The sequence below is a fragment of the Eimeria tenella genome, genomic scaffold (genome assembly GCF_000499545.2).
Source record: "Eimeria tenella Houghton genomic scaffold, Eth_scaff74, whole genome shotgun sequence".
Taxonomy (NCBI): domain Eukaryota; phylum Apicomplexa; class Conoidasida; order Eucoccidiorida; family Eimeriidae; genus Eimeria; species Eimeria tenella.
In genome coordinates this window covers 55,090-76,006 of record NW_013543447.1, presented here as the reverse complement: position 1 = coordinate 76,006, position 20,917 = coordinate 55,090, and the positions used below count along the sequence as shown (strand labels likewise).

At 50.4% G+C, this 20,917-nt stretch overlaps 3 protein-coding genes across 3 annotated transcripts; 2 read left to right on the top strand and 1 right to left on the bottom strand.

Moving 5' to 3' along the window:
* Positions 1-377: 377 nt before the first annotated feature.
* Positions 378-4,367, top strand: ETH_00013800 (uncharacterized protein; the record flags this gene model as incomplete). Its single annotated transcript, XM_013378126.1, has 1 exon — positions 378-4,367. The coding sequence occupies one exon, from the start codon at positions 378-380 to the stop codon at positions 4,365-4,367; it is 3,990 nt and encodes a 1,329-aa protein (XP_013233580.1).
* Positions 4,368-6,978: 2,611 nt separating this feature from the next.
* ETH_00013795 (uncharacterized protein) lies at positions 6,979-10,716 on the bottom strand (the record flags this gene model as incomplete). The annotated part of the gene is made up of 1 exon (XM_013378125.1): positions 6,979-10,716. One exon carries the CDS (start codon positions 10,714-10,716, stop codon positions 6,979-6,981), a length of 3,738 nt encoding a protein of 1,245 aa, XP_013233579.1.
* A 6,224-nt stretch (positions 10,717-16,940) lies between these two features.
* On the top strand, positions 16,941-19,524 carry ETH_00013790 (sugar permease, putative; the record flags this gene model as incomplete). Its single annotated transcript, XM_013378124.1, has 3 exons — positions 16,941-18,093; positions 18,234-18,720; positions 19,044-19,524. The coding sequence occupies 3 exons, from the start codon at positions 16,941-16,943 to the stop codon at positions 19,522-19,524; spliced, it is 2,121 nt and encodes a 706-aa protein (XP_013233578.1).
* Between the last annotated feature and the right edge of the window lie 1,393 nt (positions 19,525-20,917).

Sequence of the window (20,917 nt, the reverse complement as noted above, 5' to 3'; positions counted from 1 at the left end):
CATACCATGTTTTTATTTTATAATGAAATTTCCGTAAAATTTCACTCATATGGAGGGAGTTCTTCCCCAAGAAGGCATGCTCACGAGCGAGGGCAAACCCCCCACTTGCGTCCCTCTTCTCAGAGCCCTCTTCTGTCTGGCCACTGAAACCTCCCGAAGGTTTCATCGCATGCTCTACTTCGTTTCACTGTTAGTATTATAGTTTAAGAATCGTTTCACTGGGCTGTTTCAATGCGTCATCTGCATTGATCTTCCCAATCGACTGTTTTGATGGGACAGGAAGGCAGATGAAGCGCCAACGTTCCGTCCAGGCCCCACCCTCATGACCACCTCAGAAAGAACTGGCAAAGACCTCTTAAACTTTTTCCATATTACCGATGACCATGTGGGCAGAACAACATTTTCCAGCCTTAGGCAACTTAGACATGCAGGAGAGCAGCACGACATTGACAGACAGCAAGGTAGAGGAGACCTCTGTCTTTGAAATCCCTGTGGGTCTTGCCGCACGACCTGTCGAATCAACTTTCTTCGCCGGACGGCGAAGAACATCTCATGTGCACAGTTTTTATCCCCCAGCATGGACGCTGATTCTAGGAGCCGTATTTTTATCCTTGGCAACTGTGGTGTTGCTCATCTCCAGCTGTTTCTGGAGCATGAAACTGAGTGTGGCAAAGCTTTCCGCTGGGAGGCTCAGGCTTCTTGCAGCTAAAGACTTCACCTCTTGTAGTCCCTCTGACGAACGTGGGGCGCCTCTTGACCCGCGGCAGTTGCACCTACTGCAAGACACCTCTGCTCAGCTTCAGCTTGCTGCGCTGCAGCTGCCCCAAACACAGGTGGGCGTATTGACGCAAGAGGAAGAAGAGTCCATTGCCAATGCACGCGAAACTTTGTCAAAGCTTCTTCAAATAATCTCAGTTCTTCAGCATGCCATTTCGAGGCTGGAAGAATCGTATAAGCTACAGGTGGCAACACTCAGTCGGGCAGCAGTTCTGGGTGATAACAAGCAAAGACAACTTGCAGAAGAAAATATGAAGGAACAAAAAGAATCTCTGTCAGCGATGAAAGACGACCTGCGGGCAAGACAAGAAAGGCTTTCTGCCTTAGGGCGGAGATCTAGCCAAGAAGAACGAGTACTGCTGCTGCAAGTGAGAGCTGCTCGCGCTGGGAGAAAAATATCCCTGAGCGTAGCTCGAGCCCTCGCTGCGCGGGATGTCGTCCTCGCGGAGGGGCAAGTTGTTAGCGAGAGACCCACCAATGCGGAAGTTTCAATTGCTAAAACACTAGTGCAAAGAACACTGAACGAGGCAGATGACATCACAAGGCGCATCAGCGCTCGCGGCCCTCAACTAGAAGACCTTAAAGGCCAGGCGAAATTGTGCCTGGAAGAAGTACTCAGCTTGAAGGCAGGGGCTCAGGCAATGGGACTGTCAGGTCACCTGCCTCAGCTGAGAGAAGCACAGCAGAAGTTACAGGCTGCACTAGAGACAGGCAGCGCACAACAGGTGGCAGAACCTGAAAGACGCCCTGCCAACAGCCATCCACTTCGAAGGCATGCGACGCTCCCTCCCTCATTTGGCGAGCAGTGGACTTATCCTGGGAAGCAGAGTCCTGTCAGTGCTCCCAGTGAAAGGTTAAGTTCCAAGCTCAAGTTTTCGCAGAGCCGTGCTGATGATGGGATGTCGTATAGTCCTTCATACAGCGAGCAATCTCGTGGCTCAAGTGGTCTGCCTTCTAAAGCAGCTCCTTCTCTTCCAGTTGGACACCCTGTCCATCCTCCAAATTGGTTGCCCGGCTTGCCTCAGAAACCGCTTACCGCAACCCCTGTAAAGGGCCTTCCTTCAATCCAGTCGTTGGACACCCCGAATGAGACCAGCCATAACGTGTCTAAAACCTATGCGGCTCGGCAACAGCGCCCATCAGGAAGCTCTGATATCTACCCAGCACCCCAGCCTACTCCGTATCCTGGCCTCCCGTCGTACCGATCCCCGCGGCTAGGAAGAACATCTAGCCTTCCATGCGACCGGACGATCCGAAGTCAGTCTGCCACCCCATTTCCAACAGCCTTGCCTCCGCGTCACGTTCCTGGCCCGCAGAGTCCTAAAGGCCAACCTCCTGAAGAGCCTCCATCAAAGCAGCAAAGCTGTGCTACCCGAGCTCGTCAGGAGAGGGAAGCCGCAGGCTCCCGGGACCCCCAACACATTTCGCAACCCCATGTTCCCCCCAAAAAGCCAGTTCTCGGCTTCGTGTCCTCGGATTTGCTCCACCAACCTTCATCAGGTATTGTCGGAACAATTCAAACAGCACCAGGGCAGAGTTCACTGCCTTTGTCCTGTCGTGACAGTTTCACTCGGCCATCTCAAGAAGCGAGGCCGGGTGTGCATCTGCAGACTGGTGGTCAGGAAACAACTGCCTCACCTTCAGAACAGCACTGCAGACATGCTTTGCTGCAGCGGCGAAGTTCCGCGCCCCCAGTGCCCGCCCGCCCACCGTCAAAGCAATCGTCTCCATCTTCATGTGCTCTGCCTTCACATGGTGTTTCTCCCTCGCCTCCAAAGTCCCTACCTGAGATGGCTATTCGTACAAAACGTTCTCCAATTGTAGAGGCTCCACAGAATGACGGCTATGAAGCGTTTTCACCCCTTTTGGGCTCGCTAGCTTCCGTTTCAAAACTCTTTTCCCCCGGACCTGCATATCGTAGAAGTGGCCCTGCTGCTAGCTCACCAAACGAGACCCGGGGGACGGCAGCTAAGCCTTTAACAGCTGGCACTCCCGCTACCGCCTCATCAAGCGACCAAGAGTTTGAAGGTTCATCAATTCCTGAGTCGCCCTCCACTCCGTCGAGTGGTTTTCCTTCTATGAAAAAGCAGTATGCTTTTGGTCCTGAAACGTCTCCTCGAACCCCCATTGATGCGTTTTATCCATCAGATAGAAATGAACGCAGAAGAGCAGATCCCCTCCCACCTCGCATTCCGTTGCCAGAGCTTCAAAAAGAACGCAAGGCTTCAAGTTCAGCCTTACGTCTCATGCCGAGCTCAGACCAGAGCTCTTTGTTAGAAGGCGACAGCTCTACTTCCCCACCGGATACTCCACTTACAGAGCCAGCCACGCCAGGCCCAGCTCTGCGCGACAGCCTTCCATTCCCATCGACGGATTTTTCCCTGCTTGAGCAGGATACATCGTCGCTCTCCGGTAACCTTCCTTCACCTACCCTTGCGCTCTATGAAATATTAGGGACCATCCATTCGGAAACGGCCGGATATGAAGTTTCTGAAGCGGGCCTTGTAGACGCATTTGATGCGGCCAGTGCATCTGGGTTTTCCTTACTAGACTATGCTAATAAGCTTCGCGGAGGCAGCCATCCCCCAAAACAAGAGGTTCCCTCCTCTACTTCCCCAGGATTTCACCAGAAGTTTTCAGATATTCAAACAACCCCACCGTCGGCAACGCTTTTAGGGCTGTCAGACCAGAGTGGGCCACCTCGTGAAGACCCGCCTCCACTGCATGGGCCGTTACCACAAAGCAAAGGCCTGCCTGACAAGCTCACTTCTGAGGAGAAATCGTTCCTCCTGCTCGAAGACTTATGGACATTCACCAGAGCTGCTGGAGAAGTAGCCTATAGAGCCCAAACGAGTCCTTATGTAGTGTCTGAAGCAAGGGATTCGCTTAAGAGAGGACTTGACTTGATGGAACGAGCCAGACGTGTTGTTTCTTTCCCGCTTAAGGACTCAAATGTTCTCAAGGATGTTCTGAAAAAACTGGAAGACTGTAAGAGTGTGTGCTCAACTTTATACGAAGTGTTATCTGAAAGCTGGATGTCTGAACTTGCCAGTGTGAACCAAGCTCTGACTGGAGCGATAGAGAGCGCCAAAATGCAGCGGTCGGGGAGGCAACCGGAACTTCCACGCTCCAAATATATTTCCCTACTAGAAAGGCTCCAGGAAAACGCAAAGAAATCAAGGAGATTACACGACGACATATCGCCATTTGACGTGCCCAGCATGAGTAGCAATATGCTTTCAACTTTTCTCGTTAACGCCCGTGAAGCTGCTATCGCTGCGGAACAAGAGGTGCAGGAGGGAGCAGCATTTTGCGCGACTTCGTGGACAAAGGAGCTTCAGAAGCAGGCTGACATTGCAGGAGGCGAGTCAATTTCAAGCGACCAAGTGCCTGCGAGCAGCGACGACGCACTTCTGGGGCTCCCGGGCTCATCAGAAGAGCCTCCCCTAAAAAGAGTTCTAGAAGAAGCTACTTTTATTGCTGGACGTCTAATGGCAGTGGTCGGCCATACGCCTCAGGTTCGACATCTAATACACGTGACACAGCAAATTCATGATGCATCTGAAACTAGTGATGTCCTAAAGGCCTGAAAACACTCTCGGATGTGGTCGCTGTTCCGAAGTACATTATATCGCAGGTTGGGGGGGGGTTTTTGTGCTGAAGCCCTAATAACCACCAGTCTCTTCAGTCAATGCCCTGGCAGGTAAAACTCCCCCAGTCCTGTGCGGCTTGTGCATCATTCCCGTAAGTGTCGTCGTCTCAGGGGAAAGCTTTGATCTGTCAGCTTTCAGGAAGGACAGCCGGTACTTCACACGGAGAAAACGATTCCTTCGTGCAAAAGCTCCTTTTGTACGGGCGTTCCGAAGGGCTAAAGTGCATCTTCGGATATAATATTCACATTCAAATGGGCACTGCGCTACAGATGAGTTTGCTCGGTATGCTACAATGCGGCCGAGTAAAACGCAGCAATGCATGTACGGAAAACATTCAAAGGCACCGATCATACTGAGCGCCTTAGATGGATATGTGCAGTAGATATGGCATGGTAGCGCACAGCCTTCCTGGGCATTTCGGTAAATAGGACCCAAGCACCAGAAGCTTGAAAGCGGTGCATAAGATCATATTGGTTGCTATTAACCTAAGTACTTCCGCTGGCGAGAAGTATTTAGGCAAATAGCCTCAGCGTGGGCGCTCCTTACCTAAATACTTTCCGCCAGCGGAGTGTTGTGCCATAATTTCCATAGCGCGGTGGAAATTTTGTCGCGACAACTCTGCTCGCCAGGACGCATTTCAGCTTTTCAAGGTACCGTTGTGGCGTGAGCCCCCGGAGACAAAATTATTTCACCCTGCACCGAAAGTGTGCGCTTAAGATTAAGAACAAATATATGCTATCTTGTCTTCCCTTTTCTTTGCTTCAAAGCAGAAACAGCGCGTATCGGCGTAGGAAAGGAAGCAAGTGGAGGTGCTTGTTGTAAGCATGCATCAGGCAGGCTCACCTCGTCATTTCACAATGTTTACAAACTGCAAAGCATTATTGCATTCAGCGGCGCTCCTATGAAACCTTGCACACTGCATTACTATTAAAAATTTGTGCCAGCCATTAGCTGTGTATCGACAACATCCATTAGCTCTGTCATGGGAGCACCATTAAGGGCATGATCAAAATGTTGAATCGCCACCTTTGCGAAACTACTGTCAAACATCGCTTGTCGAAAAGCGTTTGATGTACCTCTGGGCAGGTCGAATATGTTGCATAGGCGGACAGAAATTTCCCTAGGCATCCCACTAGAAGATTGGGATTTCTTTCAAAGAGACAGTTTCAGGCCCGTTTGCCCTATAATTCATTAGCTTAAGGTGCAAAAATAGGGGGCATGCCTTGAGAAATGGTGTAGCTAACCGGAACTGCCAAGCTGCAGCGAGCGAAGTTAATAGCTTAGTTGTGCATTCGGGCTGTTGCGCGTGAACGCAGCGTCTTTAATGCGTTCGGAAGACATGGTAAAATAACTGTACCAGCTGGCTTTGACACTACTGCACTTATGGACCGTTGGTGCGTCAAAATAACTCCCGAATTTCGCATTGAACCCACTTAAGTTTCAACAGTTTCATGGTCTAAAATCCGTTTCCCGTTGCAGGCCATAAACTCTACATGCGCATTTAGTTGCGAAGCACTTCATCAGGGCAAAATTGTCCAGAATCAATACGTCCTCATGGCCGGCAAATATACACGAACTGTGTGTCTGGTCTATCACTGCTAGTATGCTGCTTGAATTTGAACAAGAAAGCCCTTGCTGTAACCTACGTGTCACGAGAAACGGCTAGGTGGTTGATCGTTTCCCTCTCTACTTCATGCTTCGCCTGTCCATCAAACCCTTTCTGATGTAAAGTCGAGCTAAGCTGCTCATACGCATCGTAGGGTCAGCATACCGGCAAGGAGGATTGCCACAAAAGCATAAGTACCTGTTGCTGCTTCTACTCCGAAATAAACTTTGTGAACTCTCGCTCAGTGTAAAGGCATCTCTTAGCTACAAAATATCACAATAGCAGGCAGTCAAGCATTTTGGAAAAGCATGTGCGTCTTGCGTTTCCTATACTAGAGTATGTCCCGGGCGAAGGAGAGGTGCAATTGACAGCTGATTTTCAGTGTCTCACTGTGTAAACACATCGGCTACATCAAATGCATATTCGAGATGAAGCGCCTCTCATGAATCTCATAAGCGTTGCTTTTATTATTAAGGAGTTGTCAAGGCTTACTGCAGCATGAATCCCAAACAGGAGGCACAATATATCAGCTACGCGGAAGCCCACCTGCATATTTGACAAAATCGACCACAGCGTAAACGCTGTTGGTACGGCTAAATGAGTGTGACTTCCAAGTGAAACCCCTATGCATACTTTCTAATTAAGCAAAGAGCAGCTCTCATCAATTTCCTCCTACCGGCCCACTCTCCCTGGCAGCACATTGGACAGCTGATGCATCAACTGCAGAGTTAAAAACAACCTTGACCTAAAGATAGCACCATCAGTTGTATTCAGCACGGGAAAAAACGCCAAGCGTTGTCGTGCTGACTAGAGCTGCTCGAGAGCGGTCTGCATTCAGAAGACAAAAGCGTGCTTAGCAGCTTCGCGGAAATAAAAGGTCTTCTTGAAAATTTCTCTTCGTTCCCATCGCTCAAGCTAAGTACAATGTAGGCCAGGGGCGAGTCAGCGGAATTCGGTGGCAGCTTCCCTTTCTTTTACCGTGGCACTCAGCTTCATGACCTCTTGCTTTGGACCGACTAATGCAACCAGACGTTCAACAAGAAAGCACCCTTCCACTAGTACTTCTTCCACCGAAGGCGCTTGTGCGAACTCTTTGGCTTCATCGGGTAAGCGATGACGGAGTTCTGACTCTTCCTCCCCTACAGGTGATCCCGAGGCTGCAGGGCTAGGTTCGTGCTGCAGTAACCTTGTCCATGAAGCTGCACAAAACTCTGCTGCCTCTGATACCTCTGTCTGCCCTGCAGAAGCTGCGTTGTCAGCATCGTGAAGAAGCTGTGAAAGCTCGCGTGAGTCTAGAAAAGAAGCTTCCAACTTAGACATGTGCTTGCTCAGTCCCCTTGTTGCTCTCACAAGAGCCCACAGCATTTCAGCTTGATCCAGAAAGGAGAAGTTTGGAGATTTTCCATCGAATTCTCGCCGAAAATCTTTGGATAACTGCACTGCTGAATTCACGGCTTCCACAAGCTTTTCAAGCTCCTTCTTCCAGCGCTGGCACCCGTAGCGGAGGCTTGCACACACACGACGGCAATGGTGTCTCGACATTTCAAATTCTGACACCAGTTTCGGGTGCATTTCGAAGTCAACGGAGATTCGTGCAACCTCGTTCAATAATTCGAGGCCTTCAGTGAACAGGCCTCCTGCAATAGGCAAAAAGGCTGCGTCGTACTTCAGTGAGCTTGCAACGACATCAGCAGGCATTGTAAAATCCAACAACTTTCGGGTCATCACAGCCACCTGTTCAGATGTTGCTTGACTAAGTGAATTAGACGACTCTGCTTCTGTAAGCGATTGCCCATCCGGTGGCGGGGCTCCCTCCTCAAACTGCATATCTTTGCGTGGAGGCTCTTGAAGTTGCTCTTCTGATGAAAGAGAGTCCCGTCTTGGCGGCTGCTGACTATAGGCTGCGGATGATAATGGTGGCGGGCCACTTCCAGATGATGTTTCAGCACTCGTTGTGTCAGCGTTGTCAAGTGGAACCTGGGACAATTCATCAGTAATGCGAGAGCTGGACTTCGCTGAGCCTCGAGACACACTTATTTCTGACAGATCAAAGCTACTACCCTTCAACGGAAATGTCCCCTGTGAGGCAGCGGAAAGAGATGTGACTGAAAACGTCGGACCATGTGACTGGCGACTTGCTGACTCTGCAGGAGAGTGTGGCGGCGAAACGCCCCCTCCTGAAGCAGCCTCGCTGGCCGTGTTCGAAGATTCTGCAGGACCTCGAGAAAGGCTCTCCTGACCAGAGGGAAGAACCTCAGGCGAAGGAGAAGGACTCTCAGAAAGGGTGAGCGATTTGGTACTCAATGCAGCTTCAGGCTCAGGAAAGCTGCTCGAGACAACCTCGGCCGAGAGCCCATCTTCCAACAGGGAAGACTTGACGGTTGGTTGGGTGGCTTGACCGCTTTCAACAGCTGCATTTACCAATTCAAAATTGCTTCCCATTGTATGTGGGTACGTTTTGGGGGCAAAAGTTGAGGACATTTCACGGTTACTCGTCTCTGGCGCCTCTGTGCGTGGAAAACTGCCAGCGCTTGTTACAGAAAACTGTCCAGGGGGTGACACTGAGGTCATCCCAGACAAAGCGGAGGGAGAAAGCTCCGCCGCGGATTCTAACTGAGGAGTAGTTAGGGAAGATGGCGGGTCTGCAACTTTTGTGTGCTGTGAGCCTTCCCCATTCTGTAGGGTTGTTCCAGGAATTGGAGTGGGAACTGGCTGCCCAAGCTGCTGCTTAGGCTGCGGGCGTGCCTCAGCTGAAAAAGAGACCCGGTGTTGCACTCGAGGATGCTGGATGAGCTCTGGAGAAGGTGCGCGCGGGTGACCAGGAGGAGAAGTGTGTGGCAAGTGCTGCATGAATTGTTGGAAAGGCGCTGATGGTGCATGGGCAGGCGACCTTGGAGGCAAACGCGCAATGAAAGGTGCTTGCCGAGAGCTATCCAATGCCACACGAGGCGTGGGGCGTTCACTTTGAGTCGGAAAAACTTGTTGGAGGTATTGAGCGGCTGCGTAAGAAGGAAGATGCAGTGAGGTACGGGCTCTTGGCTGACGAGCTCGTGCGAAGAGCAGTTCTTCTGACCTGTTGCGGACTGTATACGCATCTGCATGATTCCACGAAGCGGATCGCGTGAGATCACGGTGTCGCCCCAATGAAACCTGCGCCCTTGACTCCCTTGTTCCCCCGTTGAATTGGAATTCAAGAAGTTGGCCAGGTCGTGTCCGGCCATGGCTGTTCTGTAAACTTTCGTGGAGGCCTCTGAGAGACGGCCGTCTCACTGAAGGCATATCGTGATGTGAGTGCTGCTCACTATCGTGTAAATGTATGTAGTTCATCGAAGACCAGCGTTCCATTGAAGCGGATAGCTCATTCTGCGTAGGGCGCTCTTGTTTAAAGGATCTAGATCGACCTACTGTAACCCTGTGCTGAAAGCCTACGGCCTGGGGTTGCCTGGTGGAAGACCACCCAGAGCGACGTGAAGCGAAAGCGTCCCTCTCAGTTGTTGGTGGCACGCTTATCCTCTCTCTTGGGCTTAAAATACTTGGAATTCGCTTGGCCGCATCCTTGTCTAGGGCAGCTTGCAGCTCATGCTGGTGCTGCTTAACTGTTTCCAGGAAGTCTGTAAGTCCCAAAACATTTAGCTGGACTGCCAACGCCTCCAGCTCTCGTTGAGCCCGTCTCGCGCGGATTAACATGTCGACCGTAGATTGTGTTGCATTTTCGATTGAAATTTGACAGGTCTTCGCCTCGTTGTTAACATGCTTTACAAACAAGCGTATGAGAAAATTATCTTTACCGGAAAGCGCGTTGATCTCTGCCGCCTGTTCTCCAAGAATAACATCTCGTGCGACTAAAGCACGACCTGCAGCTGCTGTCAAGTGCCTTCCTTGAACGAAAAAGTTAGCTCTGAGCAGGAGAGAGCGTCCCTCTTGTTTAGTAGTCCACCCGAGACGTGAGAGCCTCTCCCTTTCTGCACCCAGATGTTTTTCTGTTTGTTGTACTTCCTCGTGGCTCTTTTCTAAGAGTTTTTCAATAGAATTTCTATCGAGATTTCCTTCAACATTAGCAGACCCCAACGTTTGTAGCTGCTCAGTCAGTGACCGATATGAACTTTTCAGCCTCTTCAGCTTAGTTTCGAGCTGTTCAAGGCCCCTCAGCGTATTCTTCAGTTGGTGGCAGGCAAGCTTCACGGAATACTGCTCTTGACGATTTAAGCATGATGCATCTTTTGATGAGGGCTGTAACGCATGAAGCTGAAGCCGATACGGAGAGGAGGATGAGACACTGGGTGGCTGCTGGTCCTTGTTCCCTTCGGGTAACTCGCAGGGATCAGCCCCTCCAGCCGCTAAGCTCCTAACTCGCCCGTGTGCAAGAGGAGTTTTTGGTCCCTTCAAGCTCATGGCGCAGAAGAAGACGAGAAAGATCACAGCTGCAATGGGAACGAGCAAAGCGAGACCGTAAGGACATTGGCTCACGTGACGGATCGTTTGCAGAGGTAATGCAGCTGCTTTGAAAAAGCTAGTGAGGATGTTGACCTCTAAAGCAGGCGTTCCATTAGTGGGAGCGTGTAAGTCGGTTTTGCCATTTGCCTCGGGCAACGCAGTGGCGTCAGCACAAGCAGAACATAAAGCTGCGCTGAGCGCAGCAACCCAGGTATGAAACACTGGTGTTGTGGGCAGCCGCCGCATTCTTTTCACCTGCAGAATACATTAAGGTGTGCAATAGCATCTGTGTGCATGGTCGTGCACTGGCCTTCGCTCCAGTGTCCAAGCATTAACGTGGAGGACTGTACAAAAAAGTTCGGACACTATTGTTCACCACTTCACCTCAAGCTGAAATATGATTTGTTGCGGAACACGGACCCTGGTGGTACTTTGGTGACGCTTGAGCAACAAGACCCTGCGGAGGTGGAAGTGGGGCTTGGTGAGCGCCACGCAGTGCACAGCAGTCTGCGATGGCTAAATACAGCATACGAAGGAATGGTGATCCGAAGAGGGATACTCTTACGCTCTTAGCACATTAAGACGGCTAGCACCAGTTTGAATTTGGTTTTGGAGATTTCCGGCCTCCCCCATCTTAACACAGGCTTTGAAAGGCGGGCACAATCGCTTGGGTATGATCTGGGATCTGTATATGTCAATGCTTCTGCCTCATCTCAGGGGCATATTTGGTCATGGTATTTGGACCAAAATTAATAGCTCATCTTTTTATCTTGCACGAGTTTAGTTTTGCTTACGTTACCCTCCGTATTCTGGGGATTCTGCGTCAACTCGCAACGCTCTGAGGTCGCCTAATCCCACCGCTCCAGACAGTTATTCCCATCCGCATCACCAGCCCGCTTGTGATGTAAACAAAGTTGGCGCTGTATAGGCTATATTTTAGCCGTACTGTGATAGAAATACGGAATGTTTTCGTGACTGTTTCAGCGGACCCGGCCACCCGAAGGATTCAGTGCGCTCACTGCTGTCTCCTACCGTTTCGTGCAGCGTGCACATGAATCTAGTCTGTTCCATGGATTAAAATAGTTTGAAAAGGGTTCAGTTTTCCCTTATAATTGTGTTTGAGTTACCTGTGAAGGGAGATGCACGGCATTGGGTAAGAAAATTGTGAATGCAATGTGAAAATGCATTTCAAGAACAGGTCGTGTTCAAAAGGGGCAGCTCGCTTGATTACCACGCACAACCCCACTAATGCGTTGAGCAGTCTCATAAGCCGAGGGTACATCTATAAACGGATTGTTTTGGTTTTTTATTCGTTTTTGAGTTCTCGTCTTGCATCCTCTCAGTGAACTGTACAATCTTGCTGCACACTTCCCGCAGCACTAGGCGCCATGTGCCTTAGGGGGTCTAACTGGCTACTAAGAATGCCAATTACACCAATATGCACCCTTTCTAGCCAGTAAAACTACTTTCTTTTAGGTGCTGTGCTCACTGAATTGCCGGCGGCCCCAAGATCTCAGCTTGCTCCTGAAACCTGTGTTGAAACTGTTGCCACGTGCAAGGGAAACAGCTGTTTTCTTTGGCTATCAAAAGCCTCATTGCTTTTCAAATAATTTGTTCTGGTCTCCTAGCCTCGAATTAGCTTTATTGGGGGAATCTGGATGGAGTTCACCGAAGTTAGTGGGAAGCGGCTGGCGTGGAAACTCAGCTGCAGCAGTCTAGGCATTTTCCCGCTCCTGAAGCTGTCCACATGCGAAAGTTAGTGTTCAGTTCTTCCAAAAGAGCCAGATTTGTTAAAATGAATCAGCGTAATGGGTGCTTCGTAGGTGCAAACGATGAGCCACGTTCAGCCTTTTTCCTCGGAAGTGGTACCTCATGGAAGCGCCAACCAAGGCACACGAGAGCAGGCCTACAATGAATCGATCGGGGCGAAGTAGCCAAAAAAGAAAAATAACCCCGTTTTGTTCCACCAATACTGGAAGACGGTAAGAGTACTGCAGGTGGTGGAACAGCTGAATTGCTGGGATCGAATACTAAGGCATTCGCTTGAGGAAAAACTTAACGTACCTCCTGCACGGCCACTGAAGCATGATGAGGGAGGCTGGACAAAGTCGTTGACGAATGCTGTGGAGACTCGCAATGCTGGAAATCAATTTTCGGGAAATATCATCTAGCCACGCAGTGCGGAAAGTTGCACTATGATTTCTTGCATTCGTACCGTGCATGCATCCCTTTGCTGTGGAACAGCCATGGTCTTTTCCTCTGCTCAGACATTACGCCATTCAGCTGGCAGATGCTCCTCGCTGACGTATCATTTCTGAAGGTGTTAGCTGCATGCGTCTGCTAGGGCTGTTGGCACTTCGCGAATACTGTACAGCTCCTCAAGGCCTTCGCTCAGGATGTGCAATCACGGCAATCCTTTGAATGGTTGTCTTTCCCAGGATACTAGGGAACTTGACAATACAAACCCAACAGCAATGCTGCTTCTACGGCTCAGCTTCGCTCCGCTAATTCCACACATGCGGCATATTATAGTTTCTAACCAAATCTCCCTTTTATAATACAGTTAGTCTTTTGAGAACTTTGATATCAGGCATCAAGCCGCTGTTCCTGAACCACATCTCAGTAGGTCAGTGGTTCCATGCCGTTCTTTAGCCACGTCCAAATATAGTTGCTTAAATTCAAGTCGATCATATTCCCCAGCAGCTCATACTATCAATCCATGCGGCGAACAATGTTAAAATCATTTCTAAGAACGATTTTCAACGGCCCTCCCCACCGATTCACCACCAGGTTTTGGCATTTAAATTTACTAGTCACCTTCGCGCATTTAACACTTGATGTATCTGCAACTTTAATATCTAGCGATGCTCTGCTCGGCAAAGCACAGGCCGTGTCTGATTCTACAGTGTGAGTAGCATGCTCCAGAAAGAGGTTTGGAGCAATTGTGCTACGGACTTGTAGTAGCGTTGTGTTTAAGTATGAACATGCACTGCAGTTACTATAACTGTTGGGTTTGCATTTATCAGTTGTCGGAGTCTGGCACTTAATCAGTCCTCCTGTAGTACACACGACGCGAGAGGGGCACGTAGGACACTACAAGAGTTGATCAATAGGCTAGAAACGACGGTGGGATTCAAAAGAGAATGAAAAGTCGTGGGTTCGTTGAGGCGCATTTGGGAAAAGTGTAAGAGACGGGAGAGCCTTGGCAAAATGACGGCGTGCCCACGGACATATGGCTGCTGTCGCCCAATGGTCTTTGAGGAGCTTCCGCGTCTCATGGGGCGTTGGGTGAGGCTTCATCGCGGGTACCAAAGCGAAAAAGTCATCTTGTGAACTGGCCAAAATCTCGGGAAGCTCTCTGTGCATGTGTAGTACGTAGTGGGGATGAGATGGCAACGTATGTTTTATGCGCCTCGCGAGTATGAGACAGTAACTGTTGGCACCTGATGACGTGCCAAGAAGCAGTGCGACAATGAGATGCGTTCGACGTGCTGAGCAGCTGTAAGTCAAGCCGCCGATGTGTGGGGCATGCAAACAGTTATTAATCCCGCAGCCGTGCTGCGAATCTCCTTGTTGTTTGTCTGAAAATCCAGAGTCAACCTCTATGGAGCCAGAAATTAAAAATTGGAATTCAGTGAATTGTAATGCGGAATGCATGATATTCCTCTCATATTCTATTCTATTTCGCTCAGCAGCATCCAGCAAGAAACGGAACTGACCCGCAATGCATACTTCGCAACGCTCGATCTGGAGCATTGTGCGCTGTACGGTCTTAGTCCTGACGCGCCCCTGCGAGGCACATATAAAGAAAGAAGGGAAACAATTAGGAGATGAGGCTTGTATCTGCGAGAAGCGAACCTGCATTCTACGCGAGTACGGAGAGAGTGAAAAGCTTTTAGGCTGCCCGCAACATTGGAAAAAGCTTGAGGTAGCTCCGAGTGACCACTGGACCACTTGGCGCACGGAGCGGGCTCCCAAATATTCTGAGGACCTGGCACTGTGAAAAGCTCAAAGAGGCGCGGTGGTTGCAGCCGCCATCAGCAACCCTATTATGCTTGTGGGTGCTGCAGCCACTGCGCAGGAAGGGATACTGTTCGCAATAGGATTGATCAAAGCAAGCAGCTCTTGATCATACATTCAGCATTTGAGTTAAGCATGGTTCATGGCCTAGCGAAAAAATTATTCGGATGGAGATGTTGTTTGTAAGGACTGCAAGCCATCGCACTAAGGTTTAACTCCAATTCTCCCGCCAATTTTCCACATATCTGCTCAAACAGCCCTCGAGCCTTCCAACCCTGCATGTTTTGGTGATGCTTTCCTTTAGTCTTTAAAATCCGCTGTAGCATCCCCAGTGTGGGCGTTGCACAGTTAGACTCGTAGGATGGCAAAAAATTATTCCACTAGCTCTGCTGGCTGCTTGCCCATAGCCCGCGCTAGTATCTCTGTGAAGCTAGCTGAATGTAACTGGAGCATTCCCTGCCATCGATTTGCTTCTATCTGGAACATGACTACCGAATGATTTGGGTTACAAACGTGCTGAACAATGCCCCTCTTCAGCCGTGCCCGGCCTGTCAAGCCAGCCCCATTTTCCGTAGGATAGACCGAGTGCACCAGAGCACCCCTTTCCATATATTTCTCCAAAACCATTGATCCAAGCTTCACTTAGTAAATCTTATCTCGACTAAGCTCAAGAAAATCAGCACGTTGCCTCCCCTCTGACCGACAACTAGTAGCAAGACAGTTTATGTCTGTCTTGCTAAACTCTTTTGCACCGCGAAGCCCCGTTACTGCAGTGCTCCAGTCGGACGATCCCCTTGGTTTGGTTCCCATATGCAGTTCGGTTCCTGCTACTTGTCTCTTGAGTGGAAAATTTTGTGGATGCATGCTGGTGCCTTGAACGTTTGAGGTTATGAGGGCAGAGGCATCCGTCTGCCGTGCTCGACTGGCCTTCCATTCACTGCACGTTCACATACGTTCCCATAATAGTGTTACTTGGACGATTTCAATGTTTAATTTGTGTCTTTAGTGAGTAGTGATTGGTAGGAATCTATGTAGCCAGAACAGGAGAGGTATGAGCACTCCCTTGGGCTACCGCCATCATACATCCTTATTCCATCCTTAATCGCCCAGTCTTACAAGCATGATGTGAAGGGTAGCCAAAACTTCACGGCCAAAAATTCCCCTCTAGGACAGAAAAATAAATCCATATTATGAACTGATGCTTCATGGACAGCACATTGCAGAAAGTTTGCCTATGAGGAAATGACTTGTGCATCAAAACCGAATTACTAACAAATGCAAAACGCTCTGGGCTTTACTCACAGGCAAACCTCGCGACCGCGGTCTCTGACCGCCTTACAACTCGACATGGCAATAGGTGGTTCTCATCAGCCACAGTAAATGCGGCTGCGGTGTTGCACAGAGCGAGGACGGCTTACATGCTTGAGTACGCCTTGAAGCCTCCTGAGCCCATAGCACTAGGGTAGTATGTCGTCCTGTTCCCTTAAGCCTTCGGTCTTAGGTGTAAGCGTCTTCGTTTTCTCATGAAAACCTTGCCTTAATCTGTTCTAAGCTGCACTGGCTTTGTATTATCGCGCTGGCGTTGCATTGAGCTGTGTTTTGGGGCCTTGGGCGCCGAAATGTCGGGCAACAAAGAAGCTCGAAACCATTGTTATGACGCCACTGTGGTGTTTTCCAGTCCAGAAACCATGTAGGAGTACTCAGTTACTGCTTTAGGGACAAAAATGTACCTTTCCATACGGTAGCGTGTTAATGCAACAATCTCAGGCTTGCGTCTCCATATTGTCTACGCTACTCCCGGGTGCCGCCTTGCCTTATTACAGGTGTGACTACTTACGATTAATTTCAATAAACGGGATACGGACGTCATTACATTAAACGTGGTATTCCAAGGACGCCAACGACTCTAATGCAGCTCACCGTTTTCCGTAGGTGCAGCCCTTGCAGTAAAATGAGGCATGTTGTTCCCCCCAATTTCATTTCCCCCAAAAGAGCTGTTTCTTATCTTTCTTTAGCAAGCATAGCTGACAAGGCCTTTCGTCTTAATAACGTGGCTCGCATGCTGCACACTAATAAGTAGTGCGTGGGATGTTAACGGGGGTACTCATGATAAACAGCGGGAAAAAGGAGTAAACAGAAAAATAAAAAACGATGAAAAAAATAATATATTTTCGTCTGATTAGTACTTTTTCCTGGCAGTTTTGGGATCCGACACTAAGGGGGCCCCAGCTGGTACAAACCTCAAGACAGGTAGGCCCTGAGATTCACGGGTACGTGTGAAACGAGGGCCTGTAAAGGAAAAAATTTGCTAAACTAGCATCAAAACGGCTTTCTCATCTTGGTGCATGCTTGATACAGCGGGGAACGGTCCCAGTTTGTTGCTCTATCCAGCTCAGGGGCCCCCCAGCATCTCCGTCGAGGGAGCAGCAACAAATTAAGCAGCATCAGCAATGGTTGTAACAAGACAGGGCACCGTCACCTCTCCAGCAGGACCAGAAGCAGTGCCCTCAGGTGCAACTGCTGGTGCAGCGGGAGCAGGGAAAGCCCCCACTGGTCGAAGCCCCCGTACGGCCGCCGCCAAGCCAAACGCACCCTCGGCGAAAAAGCGGGGGACTCCCTCCCCTGCCCAGAAGGGTGCCCGAGCTAAAGGTCGCATGGCTGATGCTTCTCCCGACCATTCGCCGCGAGCAGCCGGAGGGAGAAGGGCGGCAGCACCACGAGTCCAGCTAGCCAGTAAGGCTGAAGTGCTGGGGGACTCCAGAGTCTCAGGCCGAGGTAGAGATACTACTACAGAGAGGCCGCTGTACAAGGGGGGCATTCTGGCAGACAGACTGCAGACGGGGCCCCTTCCCTTCGTGAGGGGTATGAGCAACATGGGCAACTCCGACGATGAAAGCGAAGCAGAGAACGCCGAGAAGGCTGACGCACACAGTAAGAAATCAAATGTCACACCTCGTGAGCCTTATTCCAGCTCAAACAGACGCACAGCAGCAGCTGCGACATCAGGAGTGACAAGGCAACGCAGCAGCAGACGGCTGGTACATGCGTCATCGAGGCCTGAGCAGAGTGAGCGTGGTGAAGCAACCTCAGACTTAGGAAATCAAGCACAGAGCAGCCGCGAAATCACCCGCAGCAACAACGACAGCAGCAACAGCAGCAACACGAGCAGCAGCAGCCGGCTTTCTGAGGGCAAGCTGGCTCAGCTGCTGCTAACGTACTTTTGCTACGCTTCTTTATATTTGACCCGCAAACCGTTTGCATCGTGCAAGAGAGAATTGGAGCTGCAGCTAGGGTTCACTGCTACAGCGTTGGGAGGTGTAGACAGCGCTTTCTTGGGAGCTTACGCGGCTTCACAGCTGCTGCTTGCCCCCGCCTTGCTCGGGAACCCGAGGGGCCCCACGTGCACCACCATCCTCTCAGCTGCGTATGCTGTAAGCTCATGCTGCTGCTTCCTTATTTACCTGCTCCCAGATCAGCACTTGTCTCTCCTATCTATTTTGTTGCTCTGGGGCATTAACGGGGCTGCCCAGGCTCTGGCGTTTCCTCTCACCGTGGCCACTTTGTCGTCCTGGCTTTCCAGCAGGGAGCGTGGGGGGATCCTCGGTAAGAGCAGAAGCAACAGCAGCAAATGTGCCACTTTGTGCTTCTGTAGATTCGGGTCCCCTTAACTTGGTTTTTGTTGTAGCGGCTTCCCTTCCTCGACTGTTCGTTCATTCCTTCTGCGTGTCTGCCTGGCTCATTAGGCGTTTGGACAACATGTCAGCAAGTCGGAAGCATCTTCGCTAGCTACCTAACGGCTGAATTGTTGTCTGCTCAGCCTGCTAATGTGCTGGCTGCTCCGTTTGAGGACTTATTCCAGGGGCATTCCAACAAGGAGACCCGCAGGTGGCGTCTTGCTTTCCTCGTACCCGCGATTTGGGTGTTCGGCTGTGCCATTCTTCTCGGACGGTGCCTTCGCAGAGCCCCTGCAGGCCCCGCTTCCGTGAAGGCTGGGTCCGCGCAGCAGGTTGAGGAGCAGCAGAAGGCCTTGTTCTCGCGGGTACTGGGATTTGCTACTTTGCGGAGGCTCTGCGCCGCCTACTTCTGCGTAAAGCTCGTCAGATACTCTCTTCTTTATTGGCTCCCCTACTACTTGGAAAAACAAGCAGGACTGACTGCGTCTGCGGCAGGTGTGACCCAAGGGTGTGAGACTGGAGATTTAGGATACACAGTGCAGAAGATTTGGGATACGTAGTGCATGATAGGCTGGGGTTGAGGGCCAAAGGGTCGAGGCGGGAGTGTGTACGCAGCCTTCTACTGCATCTACTTCGATGTTGGAGGTGTCTTTGGATCAGTTGCTGTTGGGTACGCTGCAAGTCGTCACGCAGTAGCACAAAACTTGCATTTTTGGCCAGGGATTCGTGATTTGGGATGTAGGGCATGCTGCTTAGGCCTTCTTCACAGGGACGAGTGTTATTTTTACTTAGCTTTGTGTGCGTGAACTGCCTCCAGTTGTAGACTCAAGCTGTGGCAGTCTTTTTTTGGTTGGGCCGGTGTGGTTGCTTGTGCCTCAGCTGGCTGTCCGACAGGTACCTGCGGGGCCGTCGCCTGCTGCTGCTTTCTCCTCTTTGTTGTGTTGCTGGAGCTTCAGTGGCGTTGTTGCACTACTCTATTCTTTGGGGTCCCCCCGAAGATCTTTCTCTTGTCCCGCAAGCAGCATTGCTGCTTGCTGGAGCAGCCATTGCAGCTCCGGACTCAGTTCTAGGGGGAGCAGCAACGGCTGATGCCTGCGCGGAGGAGGCAGGAGCCTCCGATGAGGTCTTAGCAGCTGCAGCATCTTGTGGGCTTCAAAATACGGGACTCTTCCCGGCCCTGCTACAGGCACAGCCAAAAGCTCAGAAAATATGGAAACAGACAGATGCAGGCATAGACGAACGTGAAGGCACAGAAATGAGAAGAGCACTTAAGGGCGAAGTCTGCAGAGGGTTGTTTCGAGTCGGAAACGTGATAGCGTCAGAAGAGGTGGACGTATTACACAGCTCGCTGTTACCGTAGTTGCATCAGCTGAAAGTTTTTCTGTCGCCATGCGTGCTTATGATGAATTTGATTCTGCAGGTATAGTTAACGGATCTGGAAGTGTTGGCTCCATTGTGCAGGGCCTTCTGACTCCAACACTTCTTTCTCTGTATGGGTATGTGCCTGTGGCATCTAAAGGCTGGGTACTTTGCGACCCATATCATCTTCTGTCAAACAATTGAGGCATTTAAGCTTCGAAGCACTACGGTAAAAGCACTCTTGCTGTACGACAAATAGTGTTTGTCTTGCCCTTGGCCTTGCAGGTGGGGATATGTGTTCTACTCCTTGGCAGCAACAGCAGCGCTTGGCGGTGTCGCACTTATCCCAGGAGCGATAAATGATGTCCAGGTACTGAAAGACAAAAAGCTTTGGGCCCTCCGAATGGGCCCTGTGTGTAGGCATCCGTAGATCGAGCTGAGCTGTGTAAGCAGCAGTCTCAGTGATGTGTTAGCCCCACACCGCTGCTCCGCTGTTTTGTTGCTTGTTGCAGGTTCTCCGTGTTGAGAAAATTTATTAACGCTCTGGTAAAAGCACAGCAACATCTTCGTCGATCCCGCTCATCATGGAAGTGTCTGACCTGTGGTGTCTGGACACTGCGTGAGATTTCTTCGTCCAGGCTCCTTCAGTGACTTCCGAAGGAGAGATATGCCTTGCGTGCTTAGATTGCCCGCACTACTTTCTGTACTTGCAGCTCTTGTGATGGTTCCCGCATATACAGCTTCTAGCGCAACTCGACTGTAACTGGCTGTTTCTGCTCCAAAGATGAGAACCATTTGCACCTGAAAAATGGAAGTTACTCAGAAGGGCTTCGCTCTGCTGAAATATGCGTTTCTGCCCTCTAGATGCTGGTCCAATGTGCAATGCTGCTGCTGCAGCTCTGTTCGGCTGCGCCGGAACTGGGACCGGTCACAGCCACTGGATGGCGGCCTGGTTGCTTTAACTTCTTCTCGTTTTCAGTAATAAATCATATGAACTATTTAATGTATTCTTCAAGCAGAAGAACAGTGAAATCCGGGGATACCTTGGGTTACACCTCATAGTCCCATCATGCGCTTCAGGATGGCAATCCCCCGGGACGCAGGATGGGATGAACTCCCGTCTGCTCCTTCTTTATATTTCGAATAATCATTGTACAGTATTCGAAACACTAGGTTCCATCTTCGTAAATGGAGTTCGTCCATTATGTTGACCGGTTTCGGTTTCGCAACTGCAGAGGTCCACTTGGGGCTCCTGGGTGGTCCAGTGGCTACCCAGGCGGACTGACCCCTCTAGTTGAAGTTTTCGTGAAGGCTGTTTTTTTATTGTGTGTTTGTGATGTTAAGTCAGTAGTCCTTGTGTAAACGCCCTGTTGTCAAGCGCGTGTGGACAGCAG